The sequence below is a fragment of the Poecile atricapillus genome, chromosome 9 (assembly GCF_030490865.1).
Source record: "Poecile atricapillus isolate bPoeAtr1 chromosome 9, bPoeAtr1.hap1, whole genome shotgun sequence".
Classification (NCBI taxonomy): domain Eukaryota; kingdom Metazoa; phylum Chordata; class Aves; order Passeriformes; family Paridae; genus Poecile; species Poecile atricapillus.
Window position 1 is genome coordinate 24,339,657 of NC_081257.1, and position 26,135 is coordinate 24,365,791.

The 26,135-nt window shown below is 39.9% G+C and overlaps 1 protein-coding gene across 4 annotated transcripts in view; it reads right to left on the reverse strand.

Moving 5' to 3' along the window:
* The window catches only part of FGD5 (FYVE, RhoGEF and PH domain containing 5), a 77,853-nt gene that overhangs the window by 18,809 nt on the left and 32,909 nt on the right, over window positions 1–26,135 (reverse strand). Inside the window, exons 6-13 of one of the 4 annotated variants that reach the window (XM_058844765.1) lie at window positions 19,510–19,661; window positions 17,546–17,702; window positions 17,038–17,122; window positions 14,119–14,169; window positions 12,525–12,583; window positions 8,015–8,086; window positions 6,064–6,132; window positions 200–283 (exon numbers count right to left, since the gene is read on the reverse strand). In XM_058844765.1, coding sequence (XP_058700748.1) covers window positions 200–283; window positions 6,064–6,132; window positions 8,015–8,086; window positions 12,525–12,583; window positions 14,119–14,169; window positions 17,038–17,122; window positions 17,546–17,702; window positions 19,510–19,661 — 729 coding nt within the window. Of the gene's footprint in view, window positions 1–199; window positions 284–6,063; window positions 6,133–8,014; window positions 8,087–12,524; window positions 12,584–14,118; window positions 14,170–17,037; window positions 17,126–17,545; window positions 17,703–19,509; window positions 19,662–26,135 lie in introns of all 4 variants that reach the window. The other 3 variants (XM_058844764.1, XM_058844767.1, XM_058844766.1) reach the window with 3 other exon arrangements.

The following is a 26,135-nucleotide window of genomic DNA, read 5'->3' on the forward strand; positions in this document are numbered from 1 at the left end:
TCATACTAAGTCACAGACTTAATCTTTTTATGTTGTTTTGTACCATTTTTCCTCCTGTCTACTGTAAGAGACAAGGGAATGCCCTCATAATAGGTCCACCCCCTCTTTCCCCTTGCTGGATATGAGGCATAAACCAGCAAAGTACCAGCAGGTCACTATAAAACTTTAATTCAGGCTTTTAATACAGATGAAGCATTACCTTCATGCCTGACATAGGCAAGGTGTTTTTTAGTCGGTATTTGCCATCCTTCTGGGGATATGTGTACAGCAGAACATCATTCATCTATAAGAGAAGAAAGACAAAGTCAATAATTTGCAATATAGCTTGCAGGCCTACCTGCCCATTCTCCTGGGGAGGAAACCTGGAACAAGCTGTAACTTGATGAACTGCTGGGACTGTTACCTAACCCCAACCCTTTCCAAATATCCAGCCTAACCCTCTCCTGAGAGCTTCATGCTGTTTCCTTGGATCACATCACAGAGAGCAGAGACTGGTGCTGCTTCTCTGCTGCCCTTCCTGTGGGAGTTGCAGACCACGATCAGATCTGACCTCAGTTTCCTCTACTCCAGGTTGAACAATTCAAGTGGCCTCAGCCACTCCTTGTATGGCTTCTCCTCCAGATCTTTCCCCATCTCTATGTTCCTCCTTTAGATGCTAACAGCTTTAGCTCCTTAATCTGTGGTGCCCAAAACTGTTCACAGTATTCAAGGTGAGGCTGCCCCAGTGCAGAGCAGAGCAGAATTCCCTCCCTCGCCCTGCCAGTGATGCTGACTCTGATGCCACCCGGATACAGTTGGCTCTCTTGGCTGTCAGGGCACAGCTGACTCATATTCACCTTTTGCTGACCAGGACCCGCAGGTCCCTTTTCACAGTGCTGCTCTCCAGTGCCTCATTGCCTAGTCTACACTACAAGGTTGCCCCTTCCCAACACTAGCCCTTGTTAAACTTCATATGGTTGGTGATTGCTCATCTCTAATTCGTTGAGGTCTCTGCAAGGCCTCTCTGCCCTCGAGGGAGTTGACAGCTCCTCTCAGTTTAGCATGATGGGCAAACTTACTTGGTATCCCTTCAAGTTCTGCATCCCCTTTTTTCATGAAATATTAAAGAGCACTGGCTCTAAAATTGGCCCTGCAGCACCTGGGCACTAAGGAAGTGAACTCTTCAGAGAGATTTTCAGGATCCTGACATAATCTGCTATGAGGCTTCTTGAATAGCAAAATCAATTTCTTTTATGTATTTTAAAAGTTACATATCTCTCTTAAAACCTGCTTATTATTTTATTACTGTTGATAAAGGATGACACCATGGTGCATACCATTATCATGACAACCCTGATTAATTTTTAACCCTGATTTTACTAAACATTACTCTACTTTATAATTGCCCATTGGAATTTTTTTTTTCTTTTTTTCCACCTATTTAGCAATAGCCTGTGATTTGGAGGTCCCACTAGTTACAGCTTGACACAGTGAAATTATGACAAATATTTCCAAACTTGTGAAGCAAAGCATATATATTCATGAAGAAAGAAAGGGTTTGCATGCACTGCTGTCTCCTTTGCCACATGCACAGTAAGGACCTTAGTGATGGCCATATGAACAGTATGGACAGAACTATCATTAGTACCACTGGTTTCATGCATCCTCCTGCTTCAAATGTCCACTGTTCCCTGAAGCAGTGAGGACTGGCTGATGATAAAAGCTGATCTTGCAGCCTCTCAGAAATCTGCAGTAGAGGAGATGGACTGCTAGAACCCTATTGGAAGTTCCCACAAGTCCTTGGGCTTCAGACACACTTCTTGTTTGCCAGAATACTTTTGAATAATTTGGATTCCCAGACTGCTCAGAATTTGATATTGGAGCATCATTATTCTACACTGCTCCATGCACGCACATGTTCCCCAAAACAACAGTTGACAACACAAAGAAGGATATGCCTTCTCTTTAATTCCCTTTTTTCCTGTTACTGCTTTCCTTTTACCCCCTACCTTCTTTTTATAATTATCTCTTTTGTGACAAGTATGCAGTATCATTAGAGTCAGTGCAAGTTTTCTAACCTATAGTCTCAAATTGATTGATATAAACAACTTCACGCCCTGCTGAACCTCTGGCATCCATATATATGTACTCTCTGTCTAAAAGCTTCTAGATGGTTTTTCTGAATGTTTTAAGGTCTAGTTAATGGCGAACCTTGGCTTCTTCTAATTAAGTCTGAGTTAAACATGCCCCAAGTGTCAGTGGAGCAGTCTGTATGTGTGCTGGAGCTGTGTGTTTCAAGCTGTCACTCCAAAAATCTCCTATACTCCAGCCCTGCCAGATAGAGCATTAAACAGTTTCCCATTTGATAGCAGCTTCCTGCAACCCATTTTCAAAACAAGTGGCCTTTGTAGAGAAATTCTTAGAAGGGTGAGATAAGAGACAGGCTCTGAGTTGCAAAGTCTTGTGGTTGGGGGACAGTTAGGGGACCTGCCAGTTTCAGCAGCCCATACTGTGCTGCACAGAGGCCACAACATCCTTGTAAACAGAGATTGGACTCAGGAAACAGACACACAGCAAAACTCACAAAACATCCTGCCAGGAAACACCAGATTCAACAATACCATCAGCCTGCACAAAACAGCCAGCTCAAGTAATGTTATGATACACACAACATACACCTGCAGAAACATTTGAAATTTGTCTTTATACTGTTATGCCTATATGGGCTGTGCACAGACATACAATGCTCCTTACAGGCAGATATCTATTCAGAGCACACCACTAAAGCATACCTCAAAAACACAAGTGGGAGTCTGGCACACACCCAAGTTTTACAGCATATTCTAACTACCTCTTCAGTTTGGTGGCCTCATCTTCTGGGATGTGTAGGGATTAAATTCTCAAGGCTATCATGCTCTTGCTCTGAAATTCCCTCCAGGTCCTGGTCTTGATTTAGCTTCAGTCAGAGTAAGTTTGCTACTAAGAACTTCAGAAAATGCTATTAATGTAAAAATATCTTTGGGATAGTGAAGATGAATACACTTATTCCATCAAAGCTAAGCCAAATTACATCTATACATGCTAGCTTCTGGTGATCTTTCTGAGTCACTGCTGACATCTGAAGCATTAAAAAAAATGTTCTGAAAGGTTTGGGTTTTTATTAGTATGCAAACCTGAGTTTTACAAGTGCTTTAAAGCATTATAAAATGGTCCCTAGAAGATAAAGGCTTTAAATAAATGTCAGTTTTAAGAGACAATGTTTAGGAAATTACTCTTGTCTTGGGGTTTTGGCATGGGTTTTTCTCCCACAGTGTCCCCAGGCATCAGAGTCAAGACAGCACTGACAGAGGGAAGGATATTTTCATGTAGGCATGGTCTTTTAGTGAAAGGTGTTGCCAGTGATGGTTGGTAGGACCTTAAGACCGACACAATAACCATGCTGTATGCCAAGACAGAAATATGCTGACATAGCTATGCAGCAGTTGTCTTGCTGTATCGACAGGCTAAATAGTCCTTTAAGCAATGCAGGAGTGGTAGTGGCATAGGTAGGGGCAGTGGTGGCACCACTGAGAATCAATAGCAATAGTAGTGACAGAGCAGATAAAGCAGGACCATTCAGATGTTAATGCAGGAATTACCAATTCCACAGTAACTTTCCTGCAATTTCACTGTACATGGAATTGCTTTGCAACCCGGGGAGCATTCATATGGAGGAGACTGGAGTAAAAGAAAAAAAAAAAATCACTGAACCCAAAGGTAGATATTTGCCAATAAGTTTTAAGTAGTTTCAACCATCAAATCACCCTCTCCCTGCCCATACTGGAGATACAGTATAGGAAGCCTGAAGTGATTACAACTTCAGTGTGCTAGACTAGAAAAGAAGCCAGGTTTATATGTCTCTTGCTTCATGAAAGTGACCATTATGACTAGCTCCACCCCATTCTTTGCATGACAGCACATTTGGTCACAATTTGCCTTGCTGACTGAAAGGAAGAAAAACACACTTTTTCTGAATACTGAGAGCACCTATTAACAAGACATTGGCTACTCTAATGTCTTTAGCTGTCAAGAGTCACTTCTCGTTTTGCAGTTAACATCTGACTTTGAACATTTGAACTTTCCCCAGAAAATAGTTTCTAAACTAGAGAGTACCAGAAAGTAATTTCTGTGCTTGCTTTGTTCCAGTAATACTTTTGGCCTCTTGTGACTTTTGACCTTCAAGCTGATATAACCATTTTGGATGACTTGAAGTTTATATACATTTATCCCGTGTTTAAATTACTTTCCTCTCAACACTTATTATCAACCTGATTTCTGGTCTTCCTTTCAAATTCTCTATATCAGTTACAACAGCTGAGTTTGTAGCACTGCAGTGTTTGTCATAGTAATGGATTATGATGGCAGCAACAACCACACTGGAAGATTAAAGGGTAGCAATGTCTTGGAATTTTGTCCCAGTTTTAGCCACAATTCCAGAATACTGGTGAAGGCAAGTGATTCAGAAGAGCGATCAGTAGAGATGTAATTATCATCTGTTATTAAGCGGTCATCAGTAGACTTCAGAGTTACTGCTGCTGAGAATATTGTTTCTTAAGACCAGCTTCTGGAGTTTCTGGCATAGCCTTTTTCCCGTGACTGCAACAAAATCATGATTTTGACATTTATTGTACTTGTTACAGTCCATTGATGCTGACTCTGTAAAACATAACTTATATTTTTCTATCTTATATTTGAAGATTTGCATAAAATCCATCATTTTCAGCGCATGAAAATCTGAACTTTCAAAGAAACCACTGAAACCATCAAAAAAGCACAGCACCAGCACTTTGCTCATCTCATCTGATCTTTGATTATGACTGCAATGTGTGATTGAGGAGGGCAAGAAGCTTGTGCATACGCTCATGCAAAGATAGGAGTTTTAAGAGGGAGAAATAAGAAGGATTAATACAAAATATATGGTTTATGTAATAAGCCATCACTCCTCCTTACAATGATCCCATGGTGAAAAGCTGTCAGCACTTAAAGGCAACAGCAAATACATATTCCAGGTATATAATTCATTTATTTTAAAATAAATTCTGCAAGCAATATTTTAATGTTACTAGTAGCAGTATTGCTTAGATCTTTATGGCATTTTTCTGGGAGGGAACTCTAAAGAATTTTTCAAACATTAAGAGGTGATCAGGTAACAAAGTTCTAAAACACAGGCAAGTGTCATATTACCTTTCATATCGATAAGTGCATAAAAATATGTGTAGTTACACAATAAGCTAATTGAAAAGTTGAGAACAGAGCTCAGGAGCCTGGAGTCTCAGATACTCTCTTAACTGCTCAACAGATTATGTGATGCAAAACAGAAAGCATAAGTGTTCATTCATATATCTCCAAAACAGTGGAGCTTCATCTGTTTTGATCTGAAAATACTTGCAGTAGGGTTGTGGGCCCCTCTAAAGAGTATTCCAGCCAAATGATGAAAGGTCCATTTTTCCTAATTATCCTAGAAGAATATTGCAAACTGTCACTGAAAATTGTTGTTCTAATCCACACTAAGAAGTGTGTGTTTAGAGGAACTATACTGAGGCAAGCAAAAATTATCAGGTAATTTACATATATGAGGACAGCAGGAGCTAAAACCCAGTCCTTCATGTAAGATACAAATCCCTGCCAGTGTGACCAAAGGAAATTTTCAGCTACTTTAGCAGTAGGGTATTCTCTCTCTCTTCTGATTAAATTTTCTAAGGTCTTAGGACTTTCAAGTGTGCAGCTTAATTCCTGATGGTATTCAGGAGTTCTCATCTTCCTGATCCCCTTGAAAACTTGCAGTTCTTTGCAGAATTAGGTCCTGGTGAAGGCTGTATGTAACCGTGGCAGAGTATGTAACCAGAGGATTGCACAGCACATATTCCTGTATGTGGGGCCAGCGAGACGTGTGAAAGGACTACAGACCTGTTAGCAACAGGAACTAACTCAGCACATCTCTGTTGATGGTTAAATGACTTGCAGCCTTAAATCTGCCAGGCTTCAGGGTTGCATAAATACATGGAAAGATATGAGTGAGATAGTAAAAATGTAAAAAAATCTTACCAAGAACAAATGTCGAGGACGCCTGTTTTTGCCAGAGACTTTCATCAGTGTTCCCTCTTTAACAAAGATCTGAAGGAGAAAACAGCAGATTGTAATCCTGAGATTTCATTCTGAATCTTACTGAGAAAAGAGAGTTTCTCCTGGGGAAGGCAATACTCCAACACCATTCATCAGCACAAGAAAAGATAGAGAACTTCAACACTTGTTTCCAGCCTCACTCCTTATAATTTGGCTTAGTCTTTGCCTGGGTTAGCTCTGCTGCCCTTTATGGCTTGCATTTGTGTCAGTACAAAATGAGTTGGAAACCCACTTGTCCTCAGCCCACTCTTTCTGCACTGTGGACTGTGCTCAGAGGTGACTGTCACAGATTGAAAGCTAACATGTAATGGGCTTTAGAAAAGAATTCTTGTCTTTAAAAGCCCCCTAATATAGACATATCAAAGCAAAAAGCTGAAACCATGGGTTTTAGTATGCTACACCAACTTAAATATACCTGCATATATAATTTGTATAATTTTGCAAGCACAATATTTTTTCAGTCCATCCTGTTAGGGATGCTAAATATGAGCAGCAAGCAGGGAGCACAGTGCCTGTGGAAAAGCAGGCCACATAACTTTCTCAGACTCACCTGAGAAAGAGGCCTGGGAAATCATAAGGAGGAATCAAAACAATCCTCAGAGATAGGTGAGACAGCCTTGCAGGTGTTGTTTGTCAGTTTCTTGTTTTCTTGCAAGAGAAGGTCGAGGGTGGTGTACCCCACTGACCAATGATGGTGATGTGTTGGTTCACTGACCAATAAGAGTTTTACCTTTCTGGACTTTCGTGTATCGGTCTATAAAAGAAGATCTGAGGTAATAAACCTTGCTCTCCTGTTCAATGCACAAGAGAGTCCGTGTCGTTACTACCTTGCCGCTCCCAATATAGTGCGACATCCTGTTACTATGTATGTAGGTAGGACTTGTGTATGTGAGCAGTTAAACCAGCACACTAGAACTTCATTGCAGTAATGTTTGAAAAAGTCTGCTCTAACTGAACTACATACATGTGGATTAACAGTCATCTGCTCTTTTCAGACACAGATCAGAATCTATAGTGTACTTTTCCACTCTAAATCAGTTTATAATCAAAGAGACAAATCCTGCAAATTCTGTATGCTGGGCTTTGCAGAATTTGTTAAAGCATTACCTGGTCAGGGCAAGTGAGAATAATGATGTTAAAGAGAAAAACAAAAGTTGACTGCAATATTTGGATGATGAGTATGCTTGTGTTATAAGTATGCATGCCTAGAAAATTGCTTCATGAATTTTGTTAAAGATATTGGTGGACTGAAGGGAAATTCAGAGTTGCAGAACCCAAGAAAGAAATCTTTTGAAGTACAGAAGCAGGTTGGAGCTGAGGAAACTGGACAGGCTTGAAAGCCAGAAGAAGAAATTTGCATTTGATGTGGATAGCAAGACAGAGCTGTACACTCTCTTACATTTCTGTTGATGAGTTGCTTAAAAACAGCATCTCATATTAAAAGCTCCATGGGGGAATGGTGAAAATACAAATTTGAAAACAAATTAGTTGCCCTAATTAAAGGTTCTTAGGCAGCCAAATAAAGCACAGAGCCTTTTCAAGTTGCAAGCAATTCCTGCTATAGTTGCAGCCTTTTGACAGGAGGAAAGCAGTAGTTCCATCAAAATGCACTACACTTGGGATGTCTGAGGACAGCTGAAATGAAAAACCAAATGGCTGCTCTGTGTAAAAGCAGAGACAGTGCATGTCTTTCCTAGCATGGCATTCTGTTTGTGCATTGCCAGAGTGATGTTTTTTTACACAAACCAGTGCTCCAACTCACAATAGCTCAGTAAACAACATGTGTAGACGTCTGAAACGTGGCCATCCAGATAGAGATATTGCAGGCCAGAAACAATGCCCTTAGCAGCATAGGTATGCCTGCAGCACTCACCCTTCCTGGCTGGAGGAGGCCGCTCTGCCCTCTCACACTGTGTTCAATGTGTACTATCTTCTGCAAGTTTTCCTGGGAGAGAAAAACAGCATTTAGAAGGCTTCATAGAGACTGTTTTTATACAAGCAGGCAAATTTTCCCTCACCATTTTATTTCTTTAGAGCAGATATTACAGAATTAGGTTTCTGAGAGAATGGAGACCAAGGATTTACACCGAGAAAGTCTTCTTCCTGCCTTATGGATTTTACAAAACCTTATTACCTGCATTCACATCTGGTGTGACCTTCTCCAGTTCTTCTTACTTGTAATTCCCCAGTTCACCTTCCAAAGTAAATGCTAACTTCATATGATATTTATACTTTGGCTTCTTTGCCAACTTTCTGGCTCTATGAACTAATAAAACAGGGACACAGTATCTGCTCCATAGGCCTGTGCATAAGTGCCATGACACCGATAATCCAAAGCAAGCTTTGACACTTTAAGGCTGTTGCTAGGATTATCTGAAGATTTACATTCTGTGATAATGGATTAATGCCTGTGCAATAGGGGATTTAGAAGGTACACTAGTAAGCAGGCAATGAAGCTGCATTTCTGTTTGGATGCTTTGCAAAAAACAGGAAGTTTATGGTGCAACTCTGATACTATGAACTATCTACCTGGCCTTAAAGCAAAGTCAGTCAGTGGGCGCTGGCACCAGGCATAAACTTATCTATGAAGATGGTAAATATGATTAACCTAGATAAGTCTGTGCTCCCATAAAAAAAAATCAGATTAATATAAGAAGGAAGAAGGGATGTCTGTACCTTTGCAATATTGCTAGTCTTTTTAAATCTCCTTCCATTTAACAGGTGAGGCTGTTAAAACAGAGGCTTGTGCATAGGATTCAGCTGTGGATTTTATCTGACCAGAACAGTAAAATGGGCTGCTCAGCAGCAGTGAATCATCATGGGAATATGCCTAAAAACTGGGAGACTCCTATCTAAGTTAGCCACTGTATCCTGTATCTTCAGTTATACACTCAGTTAAACTACAGACTAAGGACCATACTTGATACAGCTTTGTGACCTGACAGCCTTTGAGTACAGTTTTCTGCTACAACAGGCAATGGTCTGTTTTCCTTTGCTCCATTGACTGGCATTAATATACCCCTGGGATTAGTGAGACTGAATCAGATAATACACTGTATTTGTCTGATACAAATCAGTGGTGTCTACAGAATCAGCTAATTAATAAAGTTATTACAGATACCAGGAGCATATCCAAGTCAACATGATGGTATGTCGAGGCTAATTTCCGGATTTCAGCTTACACAATTCATGTACCTATCTAGGATTACTTTTTTGAGATAAGCCTGAAATACCTCCCTATCTTACTGCCCTGGTGAAATACTGCACTTGTTTAGCAAGATACTAAGTTTAGTTCTTAATCAGTAACTGGACGTCAAATACATGGAAATATCTACAAAGCTTGACCAGCACAGGGCTGCACTGTGCCCATGCAGTGTAATTAACAGTTCACACATTTTCAAGAATGTGAGCTGTCAGATATCTCTTTTGCAAATCAGGAAGTAATAAATGGATTTTTTCAGGTCACTTCTAAATACTGTAGTCAAATAAAATGGAAGCAACATATAAAGCAATAGCACATGAAATATCAGGGATCATGGGACAGCTGACTTTCGCAAAAGATATTGGCAAAGGACTTTCCTGTCACTGAAGGGTATTTTAGCCTGGCAAAACTTGTTGACAGCTTCCACAATGACAACCTGTTTTTCATCTGCAGAAAAAGCAGTGTTCTTCTGTGAGCACACTCATGCCAGTGCTAGCACTACTCATTTTGTTTTCTACCAGAGTGAGAGGAGAAGTTGCAGCAGCCCAGCTTTTCTCAGGACTGCTGGCAGAAGTGCTTGTTGAAATGCTGATGTTTGCGATATGGACACATGCTCACCAGGAAACGGACAGAGAAGTATTGAACTCATTTCCTGAAGGAAGTCAAACAGCCATCACTTGTGAAGGCTGGTGGTTTATCTGGGAATGTGGGCAGCTGGGGAGGGGTATAGTTTCCTGTCAGTTCCCAAAAATTCTCAGTTTATATAGCTTTCTTCCTTGGTCTTAAAACGATCATCATTCTTCTTTCAAAGATCCTTCAAAATCCTACCACTAAGGAACAAAAACAAAGCTCCACCCAGATAGTACTGCAGAAGTGGATGTCAGAAATACTGCTGTGGCCATTTTTGCAGTGAAATGAAGCTTCCATAATTTTATCATGAATTTTATCTCTGCAGCAGGAACACCTCTGCAAGGAATTCATCAGTTGTTAATAGCAACAGTGGTTTGTATCACTTAGCATCTCAGGGCCTCTAACAGATTGTTGCCGCTGAAGATGAATAGATCACACAAACACAGCTCGAGGTGCGGTGAAAAGAAGAGAGAGTTTATTTCTTCTCCCAGGATTTATAGGCTTCTGACCATGGCCAGGGATTGGATGGTCAGGATAACACTTTCCCACTGCACTGGCCATGAGAGATGCCCATCACAAGACGTGGAACAGAAAGAATGTACACATATCTGTGTTTACAGTTACTGTCCTGGGAAAGTCTTAGAAAACCATGTCAGCAAGCTCAGAAGCTGAGTTTTCAGGGCGATAATTGTCTGCATTCAGAGGGCAATACAAACACTGCTTAGTTCGTCTCCTGGAATTACAGATATAATACTCTGTGGTGGTAGTGGTGGTGTGCCTCTACTTCTCTTTTTACATCTGTAAACTGAAAGTAATATTTTCCTACATAGTGAAAATGCTGTGGAGATAGTTATGATCATAATTTGCTGGAAAATCCTGGGTTCCCAGGAAAAACTACTGGAGTCTTATTATCATAAAACAAAAAACAACAACAAAAAAGCTAATAATGGGTCACTGGTATTCTGTAGAAAATGTTGATCCTAATTCAGTGCTCCTGTGAGATTTTTGGAGAGTCATTTGATGAGCTAGTACATGAGAACAGAAATCTTCCTCCTTACAGGTACATGCCAAACCTAAGTTATTTCTTAGAAATTCATCCAAGTACATAACAATTTATTAATGCTCTAAAATAACTGGCATTGTTCAGTTTCTTCTGTAATTAGAGTAATTATTTGCTTTTATGTTTTCTGTTTGCTTTTTCTTTTTTAACTGAGAGAAAGAAAAGAAGTGCTGGTTGTGGCTTTTGTGCTTGGGATGTTAATTCAGGAGGACAACCTCTGATTTAGCAGAAAATTGAACTTTGTTTCTCATGAACCTGTGCCTTCACAAAACCCCCTGCATTCACACAGAAGGGAAAGAAGGAAATTTTGTTTTGTCTCTTCTTTACCAAAGTTTTGAAAAAGAGATATGCTCTGATTATATGATAAAAAATAAGTGTAAAAATATATTGGAATTTGTGATGAAATTATTCCAAAATAGACATTATTAATAGCAATTATTATTAATAATAGCGGTCTGTGACATCTGTAAGACTCAGGTGGTATGATGATGTTATTCAAATAAAAGCATGGTTTAGCAGAGGCAAAATTATTTCATGGCAATGCAACACAGGAAATTTTATTTTGGCCATTTACATATACTTCTAACTTCAGAAAAGTATTTATATAAATATCCCATATATCTGAGTGAAATCTAAGGAAGCAGACGTGCCCAGGAAAAGATGTGTGATCTTGATTTGTTAGGAAATGAGCTCTTAGAGTCTCAGCCTCTAACACAGATATCTCTAAAGATCTGAGATTTTTCTGGAAGGTTTTCATGAGATCTCAAGTTTTTGATTAAATATTATTTTGGTACAATGACTGCTTTAATAATGGAAAAATATGATTATAAATTCTTTGCCTAAGGAGAAGGAATATCAGAATCAATCCAGTTGAAAACTTTGCTTAGTAAGTCTGTAGTTTCAGAGTCTATTTTATAGAAGGGTCCGATTACATTCCTTTTTATAATAAAACTCTAGGCTTGTTAGACACCCTCCCTGCAACCTACACCTGTTTGTTCATCTTCATAACCGATTAGTGTGTTCTTCCCTAACAATTCATGTGCATTCATTTTTTAAGCCTTAAAAGTCCACCTGAAAACAAGGTCTTACTAAGACTGATATTTCACTCCTTTCCTTCATCTGCATCATCTTTATGTGATGATGTTACATGTGATGCTTTTTCTCTTTGTCTCCTGAATTTCCTGTTTTGATGCCTAAATGATTATTAACAACCCTCTCACTGCTCAGGAAATGAAATAATAAAGAAACGAGTTGAACCCCAAGAGGGAAAAAACCCCTTTGTGCTATTGACTATTGTGTCTTACATCTTGCACAGCTGCACTAAAGGGCATAGACCAACTCCACATCTGCACTACTGTAAACCAGATCTGTATAAGCCCTTGAGTCTCACCCTGGAGGAGGTTTCAGAATTTAGCAGACATGTATTCACTTGAACAGATGTGCAGAAAACACACTGTTGATCAGGGGAGCATGCATCATGATAGGACTCACCGCTTGGAGCATGCTGTCATTGGCTTGGTCCGTGATTTCAGAAACTATGAATAAGGCAGCTGAGGGATGAAGGAAAGCAAACACCATATATCACACAAAAGAGTAGAAAAAGAATTCAAATCCCTCCTGTTTGCAAGGGCATCCTTTGGCTTCTTTGCCACTTTCATAATAAAACTGCCTAGCAGCTCTGACATGGCACATGGTTCTGTCTCCCCTGCCCCCACTCATCATTCTCTTGTGTGAAACTGCATCATGCTTGTGCTGACCCAGAGAGTTTATGAGGTCCCTTTTAAGCACCTAGGATGGCACTAAATATTTTCTGTAATGTTTTCTATTTTCAGATTTTTGTCAATGTCTTGCGATGAATGTAACCCAACATTAGCCACCAAATAGCATGGCAGTCTAAGCTGTACCTCTTACTGCTGAGGGAGACATGTCATCCCTTTCTGACAGAAATATGTGTGAAGTGGTGGCATGAATTAACTCCTGGATTCTCCCTTGGCAAATAACCTGGGCTAGGACTTGTTTGCTGGCACTGAGAGCAGTGGCATAACATGGCTCAGGTCCCTGTTTCACATTCCTTTCCCTGTGACACAGGGCTTTCTATCAATTTCTGGCCATAACTTGTGAACCTGCTGGTTAGGAATGGCACAAGTGTCTCCCAGCCACAAATGTGGTAGGCAGCAGTGGTCAGAGGGCGTGAGTGTCTGCCCTGGTATTTTTTAAATCACTGGTATAGCTGTAGCTCTACTGTCAGTGACTAGGGTCCTAAATCTTGCATGAGTCTCTACTCTTGGGCAGAATAAACTGACTTTCAGTCAGCCACTGACTTTATTGCTATGAGTTGTTTTGGATTTACAAACAGTGTAAGAGAGGTGAGTTGATTTCATAATACAATGTTGCTGCTGCTTACTCCAGCCTGGAAACTACTCCCACAGACACCACAACTAAACCCTCCTTTGATTTCAGTGGGAGTAAGAGACTTCTGCTTTATGTATCTCATGTGTTGAAAAGGATAGTGTTAGCAGTAGATTTGTTACTGATTTTGCAGAGCTGCTTTTTATGCAATGTCTTCCAACTTTATGTAATGTTAAGGTATCCAGAATACAGATACGCAATTCAAACCTTCTGGGTTTCTCCAAAGTTCACAGAACACAGTAGGCATACCATAGATAATGGTACACAATCAGGCAGGGGAAGCCATCCAAATTGACTTTACAACGACCAGCCCAAATATTTACAAAGCCAAAGAGGACTAGGATTTCCTCAATGACTGGGGCAAAACTACAGTATATGCACTATGCCTGTATAGATGTTTTCTTCTTCCACAAGTTCCATCACGTCAAAACTATAGGAAGCCTATATGTTTCAATTAAAAAAAAATAAAAATATAGGATTCTTGTCCTAAATAATTCGTTTAAATCAGTAATCAGTTCTTGGACATTTTACATCTAACCCATCAATGCAAAATCTTCAAATATACACAAATCTTCCATATACTACCGGTATAGAGATCTTGCACCTCTTTAGAAGCACCTTTTTAGAAGCACCTCTTTAGCAAAACAGAAGTTTTATTCTACCAATTGCATTTTACCTTGTGTAGCTTCATACTCTGTAGAATCAGGACAAAGATTATTCAAGTAATCTGTAGTAAATGACCAAACAAACACAGACATCCAACAATCAGAATACAGATCAACATAATTTGTAGTGTTGTTAGCTAAAACATTAAATCCTAATCACAAAATCAGACACTGGTTGGGGTTGAAAGGGACATTAAGTATTATCTTGTTCCAATCCCTCTGCCATGGCCAGAAACACCTTCCAGCAGAACAGGCTGCCCAAAGCCCCATCCAGCCTAGGCTTTGAAGACTTCCAGGAATGGGGCATCCACAGTTATGCCCCATAGCACTTTATTCCCAAATAATCAAGTGTATATATAGCCTCCTTCCAAAGCAGAACTCATCTTTGATGGCATTTTTCTTTGAGAATCAATGCAAGAGCATTGATACAGATTTGAGCTTACATAACTTGGCATGTATAAATAAATAAATAGTGTCAAAAATGTTTCTCAGTCAAGAGAATTGCTGAGTAGCACCACTTTACAAATAATTGTTTTACTAAATAATTCTGTTTCCCCATCTGAATGAATGCTGTTGGCTATATTTAGAGTAAATGAATCACATGCTTTTTATGGGCACAGGAAGAAGACTAGTTCTGTACAAGCAGGGTTCAAATAATTACTACCAAACTCAATCATATTCTGAAAATAGGTTCTGTAAGATAGATACAATAGTGCTTAAGGTGACAGCAATTATATTTGCATTATATACAAATCTTTAACCAGTGTTTTTTTGGACTACTTTTCTTGGACCACCTGCCTATTCTGTGTCTGTGTCTTTATGTTTTTAAAGACTGTAGTATGTAAGTGCCACAGTTTTAAGACCATAGTCTGGAAATACTTCATTCTTAACTTGCCAATTAATCCAGACTCCTAAATTCTGCATCCAAGAACTTGATCTCCATGCTGAAATGGTGCTGTGCATGGATGCCTGTTCCCTTGAATGTCTTATCCATATACATTTCCCTTTCTAGTGCTGTGCCTTCCCTGGTATCCTCAACTCCACCTAGGTTTTACCTGCATTCTGGAAAGCATCTGCCTGTACTCAGGCATGCAGGAAGGGGTTGTGTGATGTCATCAGGCAATATTTAGTGTTCCTTTTCACCACTGAAAGCTCTGTCCTCAGCTATGGACTGAGTGGACAAATCCTTTTGGTAGTGGTGCAGTAAGTGGTAACCAATATCCTCATAAATACCCTTCCATATCTGGTAGAATCAGCCAGTTATCACACAAGTACACCTGAGAATCTGAAGGACTACACTGTTCCAGATTCATTCTGTCCGAGCAGTCAGAGGGGCTTGGTTTCTTGAGGTGAAGAACTAAAGTAGTAACCCTATTTTCTGTAATATCTTAATCCAGCAGACTTTATCTCATTATACACAAAAACTTTCATTTTCCCAGTCAGTGTCAATACCTGGGACAAGGAGGAGGCCAAGTTGTTTCAAGCATAGATGGAATCCAGTCACTGGAGCTTCACTGAAGCTCTTCCAGCTTTCTCACAAAATACCATGCTACGTGTTTGCAATTTATCTTGTGGACCACAGAAATGGGAAAAACAGATGATAGAAAGGCTATTTCTTACAGGGATATGCCAATTCCTTTCACATAAACGCAGTATTTGTGTGTATCCACGACAAACACTGTAGATCGTGAGAGACTGCTAAGTACTGCAAGCCACAAATCTGAGAAGTTGCCCTTAATGTAAACACACCCAGAGAGGGAAGAAAGTCAGAAAGTAAGTCCTAGTATTGGCATCCAGTGTTCATTTGTGTTGCTTGTACTGAAAGAACAAACCTAGAGGTGAATATTGAATTGCATCCTTGATCAAACTGTCTGGAGCAAGATGAAACTGCTGGTAACCTGTGCTGTTAATAAAGTTTTCATATGGTCACTTTGTTGTGCTGCTTTCATAGAAGCCCCTTCTAGTACACTGTGTCCCTCATTGGTTGTATGGGCAAGATTTATGGCTTCCTTTTTACTGTTCCATGCATAACTTATCTTGCATTCTTGTTCACCCACACATATACATACTCCCAAAATATTTCTCCATCTTTATGTCTATGTCTCTTTCGTGTTCTGGCTAAATTACATGACAACACTAAGTTTCATTGTTACATTTTACCATTTCCTTCCCTAGCCAGCTCTAAACTTCCCAATTCTTTCTGGGGGCCACATCCTGCTTCAGAAAGCCTGCTCTGCTCACAAGCTCAGGCTTGCTAGATTTGGGGTGGCTTGCAGGGAAGGAACATTATCCCCCTTGGAGAGACTCAGGTAGTAGTTATACATATGGTCCTGAATGTAAAGGGAAGGTATAATCATAAATGTAAAATTTGTAAGTGTACTGTTAATGTAAATTTATATCTCTGCCTCCTATAATGCAGCAAAATTGGACTAGGTTTTTGACTAATCACTAGCTTTAGGTGTACTGTGCATAGGACTTATGGTGCAGTACTGGGTACAACTGCTTTGTTGATAAGAAGATGGTGCTTGCCACTGTCATAGAGGACGCAGTGCAGAGTCTCCTTGCCGAGGTCACCTGTCTTCTACCATCTCTGATAACTACCCTTGACATAACAAAAAATCAAACCTGTTTGTTGGCAGTGAGGCTGAACTCTGCCTCTCCTGATTCACAGAAGGAAAAAGCCAAGAAGGAATGGCTAAAAGCACCTGATTATGCTTTTTTGTGACCTTACAAAATGGCTGTCCTACAGAAGTGCCTGCCTCTTCCCCAGGCTGCCTGTCACTTTGTAAATCCTCTACCAAGCATATTGAAGTTCCCAGGAGATCCCATATTGTTTTAGTCCTATTCTAGCTCTTATGGCATCAATGTGTAGCACGGTGAAGGCACCAGGGAAGTTTCTATTGGGTACTTTGGAGAGTGATTTTACTGACCTGTGAGCATCACACGATACTGGAAGACACGGTGTACCACTTTCAGAAGCTGGTGTTTCACACTGTAAGGGCTGTCACCAGAGCTCTGCTGTCCTCAGTGGAAGGGAAGAAACACAAAGATCAGGGGGGATTCGAGCTCAGCAACAAATTGTCATTTTAGATGTAATCCTAGTTATTAGCTCTAACACATCCTCAAAGAGCTTGATAAGAAGTGACTGAGAAACCACTCCACTGTGTTTCAGCAAAATATACTCATGGATTTGTAGATTCACCAACACACATTCTGTATGCACACGCATAGTGTGTGGACAAGAGAGACAGAAACAAACACATCATCCACAAGTGAACTTCCCACTTCAGTTCTAGCACCAGGGCTGTGAAAGACTATTCTTCCATTCTACCCTTTGTGTGAACATTGGTGGAATTCCAGGAAAAAAAATAAAATCCTTGAGTAATCCCCATAGCAAAGCCATGCATTAGTGCATATAAAAAACCGTGTGAGCCTTACCTCAAACTCCTGAATCATGGTAGCCAGTTGGGAATATTTAAGGCACGTTTCATCTAGCAAAGCCAAATTCCTGTCAAACTGCATAATGTATGCTGTGTGGTGATTTAACCTTGATTTTCTGGAGAGAAAAACATCAGCAACTTTCTGGTGTTCATCCCTAAGGCCACAGAAAGAAAAGAAGGAGCAAATAAACAAATAAATAAATAAAAGTAAAGAAATAGAGCCATACTTCTTGCTTATTGTATTAGACCCACAGTGCCTCTGTACACTGCGCACCTAAAGTCTAGGCTGAACAGCAGGAAAGAGGGAGTGCCTCAGGACAGACCGACAACACCACAGGCTGCCGTAGCATGGGCAGCATGGGGAATGTACCTCTGCCATAGCAGCACTGTGAAGCTCCTTTCAGGACATGGCTCCTGCTTCTATAAAGAGACCTTCCAACTGCTGCAGTGCTTTGAGCACTGTTTGTGGGGGAGAATATGATATTTGTTGTAATATCAGATCTTCAGCTCTTCTTCATTGCCTGTTCTTCGGCACTGCCTCCCTGTCATCTGTCTCAATATTCAGATGTGCAGTATTGTAATATTAATAAAGCATGTACAAGAAGAGAGCACAACAAAATCTGAGTTCACAAAAGAGACATCATACTTAACAGAGGAATGTGAATACCTGGGGATGTCCAGAGCAACAGTCTCTGTTGTCTGTGCAGACACAGGGAAGGACTTACTGGAAGCTTCAGGTGTGGCAATGACCTGTGACCCTGTGTGAGTACAGGTCTATAACATATGTCGTTATAGACCTATAGTATGTTGTTATAGACCTATAACATATCTGTTGTGTTGGCAGCATTTGCAATACAGTCCTCTTTTATCCCCAGTGCCACAGAGTAGTTCTGAACAGAGCTCTTAGGGCATTTATGGTTGCATTCCTTTTGTCTTAGGGAACTGGCAGCATGCTGTTAGGGTAGAGTTGTGGCTTCTTTAGTACCCAAGACATTTTAGATGCCAGCTGGAAACACTATGTCTGTTTGTGTTCTAAGTGTATAAATCATAAATCATTGGTGATCCTTTTTAAGTCTTTCTGCCAACAGTCCCTTGGTAGGCACAAACCAAAACCCTTTCTTTGTTGTTTGCTTTGACTGGGAAGTGCAGGGCTGCAAGGAGACCTGTGCCCTATATTTAGGATTGTTACTGAAAAATTCTCCTCATTTAACTGACTTCCTAAATTGCTCAGTGGCTGTGCAGAAATAGGATCATCCATTCTCAGTGACCACTGACTCCTGGAGTTTAGCAAGTTGGAGGTGTAGGGCTTCAGGGTCCATCATTCAATAGAACCTGGCAGGCTGGCTTAAGTTAGGGGTCTCCTCAGTTGAATGAATTTTGGAGTGTTGTCTGTCCTAGTCATGGTCTTATTCTCTCATGGAAAGACTTTGCCCTGTAAGGATGTTTGATGGAGTCTCATTAACAGGGTGCCAGTGTCTGTTTGGCTTGGAAGCCTGGGGTAGCAGATCCCTGTCTTGGGGCTGGGAGCAAAAGGGGCTGTCACTTAACTGAGAGCTCTTAGGTAAATTTCTGTAAGCAGATGATCTTTAGGATCAGTTCTGATGTAAGTTCTTCCTGCTTCCCACAGCATGAGTCTGTGACCTTCAGGCCATGAGTGTGAAGCCGCTTGGTGATGACTGAGAACTGACAGGGGATAATGCATATGAAGTTGGCTGTTCTCATGCTGACTGATGGAGCCATTTCAGAGTCATGGACTGTTCCCTGCAGATATATTTCAGCATTTGATTTCTTAACCTGACAGCCTTTACATTTACTTTCTTCCTGTCTACACAAAATCTGCTAAAGTAGTTCAGGTTCTACTCTTTTCATTTCTGCTGGGATGGTCAAGGGAACACCAACGAGTTCACCCACCTGCTGTGGAGGGTATGTTAAGGTCATCAAACTATGCCATTCTGTACTTGCCATTTAAGGACTCTCTCTTCCAGTTCTTCCAGGATGTCTTGGTGTAATTCATAAATTTCAGGGAGTTCACTTAAACCCTGTTTAAGTTTAATTTCTTCTTGTTCATTTTCATCATCATCTCCAAGCACTTTCAAGATACCTTCATAGAAATCCTGTGAACAACAGCACTGAAATGAGGCAAACAGACTTAAAATATCTTTTCTGAAATTATTATTACACTTTCTTGACTACTAAGCTATGCTTTCTAGGAATTAAAATATATGCTATCTACAGTAATAGTGTTCAGTATAGCAAGGACATACTAGAATATGTTTTCTTCCATCCATTAGTTCATACAGAGTTTCAGCCGAATTCCACAATGCTTTCAATCGAAAATGGAACATTACATCATATCAAGCCATAAGACCCTTATGCATACAATGATTTGGTATCTTTTTATTTACCTTTCCTTTTCCCCCTGCTTTTCTGGGTGTGGTTTGTCTCATTTTTACAGCATTTCTTAACCCACAACATAATTTTTAAAGATGGAGGATACAATTCTCACCTCATTGGATCCAACAGCTTGACATGGAAAACATGACCAACTACATGCCTTGTGCTAGCTACACTTCTGAACTTAAATTTAAGCTATGGAACAAATAATTTTCCCTATGACACCTGAGTCCTTTCTTCCTCATCTTAGACATGGTTTTCATCATGAAGTGGTTTTCAAATTATATAGGCATAGGGGCAATTTCCTCTATATTAAAATGTAGCCAGCTCTGGTATATAATAGGGCACCAATTTGAAGAGTGCACAACAAAATGCTTTCCCAGGTTTGAATTGCCAAGAAATAAAATTCTGTTCCCTAAACTTTTAGGGACAATCTTATGAACTTCCCTGGGACATACTGGGATTTACCATGGCATTTCTCATGAGTCTGGCTTCTGTCTAGTTAAATTTTTTTAAGTATATAGGATTATTAAGGAGGAGTCTAAAAAGCATAAAACTTGCTAATGTCCAGGCATGAGCAACTGATCAGAGTATGCTTCACTGTGAATGTATACTTTACATTAGATCACCTACTTTGGACTGACTAAATCAAGGTTACTGTATTGATTTCAGCATGGTGGGATCTGGTTGATATGACTGTGATCCTGCTGAAAGGTCCTGTTCTTACAGAACAGGAGAGACTCTAGTCAAAAGCTTAAAAATTCTCTCATTGATAGGGACTGAATCCAGGCAAGATCAGGTTTTAGTCTCCTCAGACTCATTCCTGGATTTTTTGTTGTCACTGTCAACTGCCATGTCCACACTGTCTCTCTATGAACTGGAATTACTGGATTATCTAATGGATACTAGACAAGAGTCACACATACATAATGTTGGGGGTTTTTAGCAACTATAATAGCTGAAACATTTGTTTTCTGGAAAGCCACTAGACCTAGGTAAAGAAAAGATCGTGATGACAATTTTCTTTTTGATTAACTATATTCTGGACAAAACAATATCATAAAGATTTCTGAAAAAGTATTACTATGTTTCCCAATTATCTGTGTCTGATTTCCATAACATGTCCTGCCCCAGTACAATACATAATCCCAATGTTGTGCCATTAAATTTGCAAATTTTTCTGATGTGAGTTAGCCGATCTAAATTCATATTTCAGACAGTGTATAATCCAGAAGTTTTTCAACCAACTAAACCAATCAATCTGTCTTCTGGATGCTTTTACTGACCCAAAGGAATCTGCAACCTTTCAAAGTCCTCAGTTATCATAATTAATCCAGACTAGGGAAAGAATCTAAAGGGTTCTCTCAATTTATTGTGCCTGGGCAAGTGAATAGCTTGTAGTTCACTACTGATGTGCTAAAGTAATCTGTTATGTTACAAAGATGTCATCTTTTCCAAATTAACATCAAACAGCTCTCTATCTCTCCACTTTTTACCACAATTGAGCAACAGGATTAACACTCCTTTCCCACAGCATCTCAGTGGATTTAATTAGTTATTGTCTGTCCCCTTGATTATAATGAATTCTCTGACAAATAATTAAATTCCAGTTGCCTGGATAGCCAGCTTTCTAATGATTAACAAAAACCCTGCAGCTTAACAGTAATCACTATAAACATCCATTAAAAATAATTATGTCACTGCTGAAAATGCTGAGTGCCTGTGAAGCCATTAATCAAATGCAAAGTGCTTTTCCAGTAACTCACTAACTGTAATCAATCATGGCACCTGAAGGTCTCCAAGTCTGCCACAAAAGCCCAATGTCTAAGTACAGGACGTACTAAACACAGAGTCCATATAAATCCCTGATGGATCAAAACCTTCTTAAAAGAAGCTTCGTGAATTGAAGTTGCTCAGTTCAAGGCTCTGGTGTGATAGCTACAAACTCAATCTCATTCAGGGGTGGATGAGCCTACAGGTCTCACATCAGTCTTATGCCTGTACCTGCATGTGCATGGGAAAGCATAACCCAAGCTGCCTAGGTGACATAGAAGGTTAGCAACCCAGCTATAGAAATACATTTCTGAAACATAAACCTTTTCATTACATTTTGGGCATCAAAAAAAATTAATTTCTTATTTTTCATCTTCTAAAGCTGTCTCATAGACAATTCTAATCTAGTCATAATAGAAATCCCAGTCCTAGCATATTGACTACAATGGCAGTAGATCAGAAGGAGAAGGGAGTACACCACCTTTAATACTGTCTTTGCTGCTAGTAATTTTTTAGTCCTGTGGTTTGACCAAAAATTGCTTTGCAGGTGGGAATTGAAGCTCCTTCTCACCGGCTCACACCATTGTGTTCCTAGCATCAGGCCTGCATTTGAGCTAGAAATTGTGACATTCTAGTAGAAAAGGGTGATTGTAGAACAAAGCCACTCTTTAACAGGCCAAGAGGAATATCTGAAACAAATAGTATTTCTGTGAACAGAAAGTGCACATTATACTGGAAGGAACAGACTGTGGCTGAATTACAAAAGCTCTGAATGCCTGCAGTCTAAGGATTATGGGTGACCTTGATTCCAGATCGTGAAAACAGTCTTAACCTGCTCTTTATTGCATTGTCTCATTGGGAGGAACAAAGGTTCTACAAAGCAGAATAGAGCTGAACCACTTCCTAGATTTTGAATTAGATTTATGTTGTTAATCTTAACTCAAAAGGACCCAATGCAATGCTTTGAAGAAGTTAAGCATCTGCTGTTCTTGCAGTCACCTGCTACAGAAAAACTATATAAATTTACCCCAGGCAGAGGTCTGACCTTTATTGCTGTCATGGCTGAATCAGCTTTTCTGCATATATCTCTATCTCTAGTCTGTATTAAAGAAAAGGGAAAGGTGTGATGGGTGAATAAATTCCCCTGGGATATTTCTACAATTTTCAAAATAGACATGTGAGTTTCCATTAGGGAACAACACTGAAAAAAAAAATAAAAAGGGAGTGAGTGTACAGAGCAGATGCATTAGCAGGAAACCACAGCTATTTTTCTGCCATAGTCTTCATGTGAGGATACCAGCACTTCAGCTGCAGGAATCATGTCTGTACACAGTGTGTCTACCTTGTTCACACCACAACACCCACCTGGCATCCAGACTTTTATGGTTTTCAGCAAAGTACATACATACATCAACATACATGCGTACAAAATAATTTTACATGTGTATCTAGAATTGCAATTGCTTCCCTAGTCAAGCTGGTATTTTAATGGACTGATACTAACAGGAAGTCGTCATATTTGACACTTTGTGAGGGGGCCAGGGAGGACAACAGGAAATCTTATTTCAGCTCAAATTATGTAAGTAGAGTCTACACTAATTGCACAAAATGATGCAGGATTTTACAACCACTTTCACTTCTAAAATGAGGGTGGATTCAATAGATTCTGCATATTGCAGAATCCAAAGCTCTTTTGGACATCTAGACATTATACCTGAGGGGAGGGTGAAGAGTTCAAAGGGGGAGAAGAGAGCCTCCATATTAAAGCCAAGTGCAGACATGAAGTGCTGTACAGTATCTTATGAACCAAGTCTAACTTGTGGTAGTTCTTGGAGGTATCCCCATCACAGTCAGCAATCCCTCTCCTAATGATGAAAGTGGCACTCCTGAATTAAAAAGTGACACATCTCCTATAGCAGACCGAATGACCCCTGACCTGTACAGGGCAGCGATCTCACATTTCTCACTACCGGACTCAGCAGAAGCAATGCCAGATGAACAGCAGAAAACGCTATCGCAGCAGCCACAATTAGTTTCTTATCCTGCCATGTAGGGTACAATCTAGGTCAGGAACCCTGACCTCAGCATACACTCACATGCAGCCAAATAGACACATTCTTCCAAAACACACTGCAAATGAATCTCAGAACCAGCGGACTGTACAGTATGCACTGAGAATACTGTATCAGTGCAGCTTTTTACCAGGGAATTGGCCTGGATCCACACATCTGATCCAGATGTGCTGGTGTGGCTTCCCTCTCATTTTAAGAGATAAACAGATTATATGATAGCTATTTTAACTCAACATTCCCACTGTGGAATCTCCCTGGCCAATACATTGTTATTTTCCCACTGCCAATGAAAGCAACATTGAATAAATAAATGAGAAAAAATTCAGCCCGGTGTAAGTGAGGGCAGTCTATTCTTTTTTAACTCTCTGTGTGTGTCCTTAGGCTTTTATAAGAGCTTCAGAGGGCCTAACAGTGAGCTAGCTCTTTGTTTAGCCAGCACATTGCATTCACTAAAACATTTAATTAGGAAAGTAATGACTTGATTGGTCCAGCAGAACTTTGAACATCGTCCAAGAAATTCACAGTAGTAAAAAAGACTCAGCAAATCACTCACTGGAAGTGTAAATAATTAGAAAGATGGAATTATCTTTTGTCAAGCACATAGCAGTGATTCCTAAATTAAGAAGGTAATTTTTGTTGAGAATGTGCCACCCACAAGAATTCTGAAAGCAGAGTTTAATCAATGAAGTTTAATCTCAAGTTAGAGGCTTGAGCACTAAGATTATTTTGTTCTTTTTTACTTCCTAAGATTTATTTTGCAGTCATGAACATTAGGATGGCCAGTGCATCCAGGTTGAATTCCAAGCTGCTCTGAAGGCTGGAGAACCAGCACATATCTATTCTTATCATATTCATATCTGTATCTCCAAATGCTTAGGAAGCATAAATCTGTGTCTCTTTGTTTCTAACAATTGTGGTCCCTTGTTATGAGGAAAATGCAAACCAGGAAACAGGATCAATTTTGTTTTTAAAAGGAGGTATTTGGGCTGATGTCTTTTCAGTGCAGAGCTGTTCTTAATTCAGTAAATATCTTGGAAGGAAGTAATAACTACTTCAAAGGGGTTTATGTGCACACAAAGAAGGCAATTTTATGTAAGCCAAAGGCAAAATAAAAATGAACATGGTCCACTAACAAAAATGGAAGGTGAAAGAAACATGACCATGATACACTATCAAGCAAATGCTTGATCCCATACAGAGTGGGATCCTGAAGGAGTCTGAGTGACACTAAGTTTGATTTGTGTACATCTTGTATAGGCATTTGAAACAGACCAGCTGAAGGGAAGCAAATAAACTATCTTGGTGATGCATGAAATTTTATGTAGAGAAAGCCACCTGCAGCATTTTGTTCAAGAGCAAGCACTAAGAAAAGGATGTTATGTGCAGCCTGCATTGCTGGGGAAGCATAATAGGAGACAGAATGACAAAGCTTGAAGATTAAATTATCCTGAAGGAAACTCAAAGACTAATTAACTTCGGAAAAACTGTGAGTACCAAGAAGTCATGAACTTGTCTAAAAGGCCCTGCCAGTTCCATCTGAACAGAATGAGTTCTTAACTCCCCGCTCCAGAGAACTGCATTACCTTTGAGTAAGGCAAGTAACAGCTAATCTTTTAGATTATTATCTCTACTACCACACCAACTGATACCAAGTTTGTGAGCTAACACAATGTTTCCAGTCTTTCAGTTCAATAGCAGAGTGGGTGTATGGAAATGTCATCATTTTGGCAATCAATCAGTTTACTAAAGTCTCCACTGAAAGGCCAAACAGATTCTGTTATGCTGAATGAACAGCAACACTAGCCAAGCCTGCAAATGAGATGGGAAATTGCTCCTGCTGCAGGCTTAAGAAAAACCTTTTTTTTTTCCTTTCTGAAAGCAGCTAGGGTGTGGTTTAGTTCTTTGCCTTTCTTACCAATATGTTGATTTAAATGAGAAAATGAAACTTGAGTCTTGATCATAAGCATTTAGAAATTGTTTTCTTGAGAAGGTGGTGGGAAACAGAAATGTATGCCTGGGTTAAGGAACATTGTCAAGGAAGCCTTTGGTCCTAACTGGCCATGAACAGTGTGTTGTACCTTGAAAGAAATGTGGTGACTGTGGTCACTTGTGATCGCTTCTGAAATCTGCCAGTGGAACTTGTGTCAACAGCAAGTGCACAGGAAAGCATGATTTTTTGCTGATGTAACTATTCTTTAAACTATTCAAATATGGAAAAAGGAGCAATTAGATTATTGTATCTTTTAGTGTTATGGCAGTATTGAAAATTGCCTTGGATAGGCAATATTACCCCCACACTCTAAGGGACTTACATGTTATAAAATTGGTAATGGTTTCTCTAGCTATTCT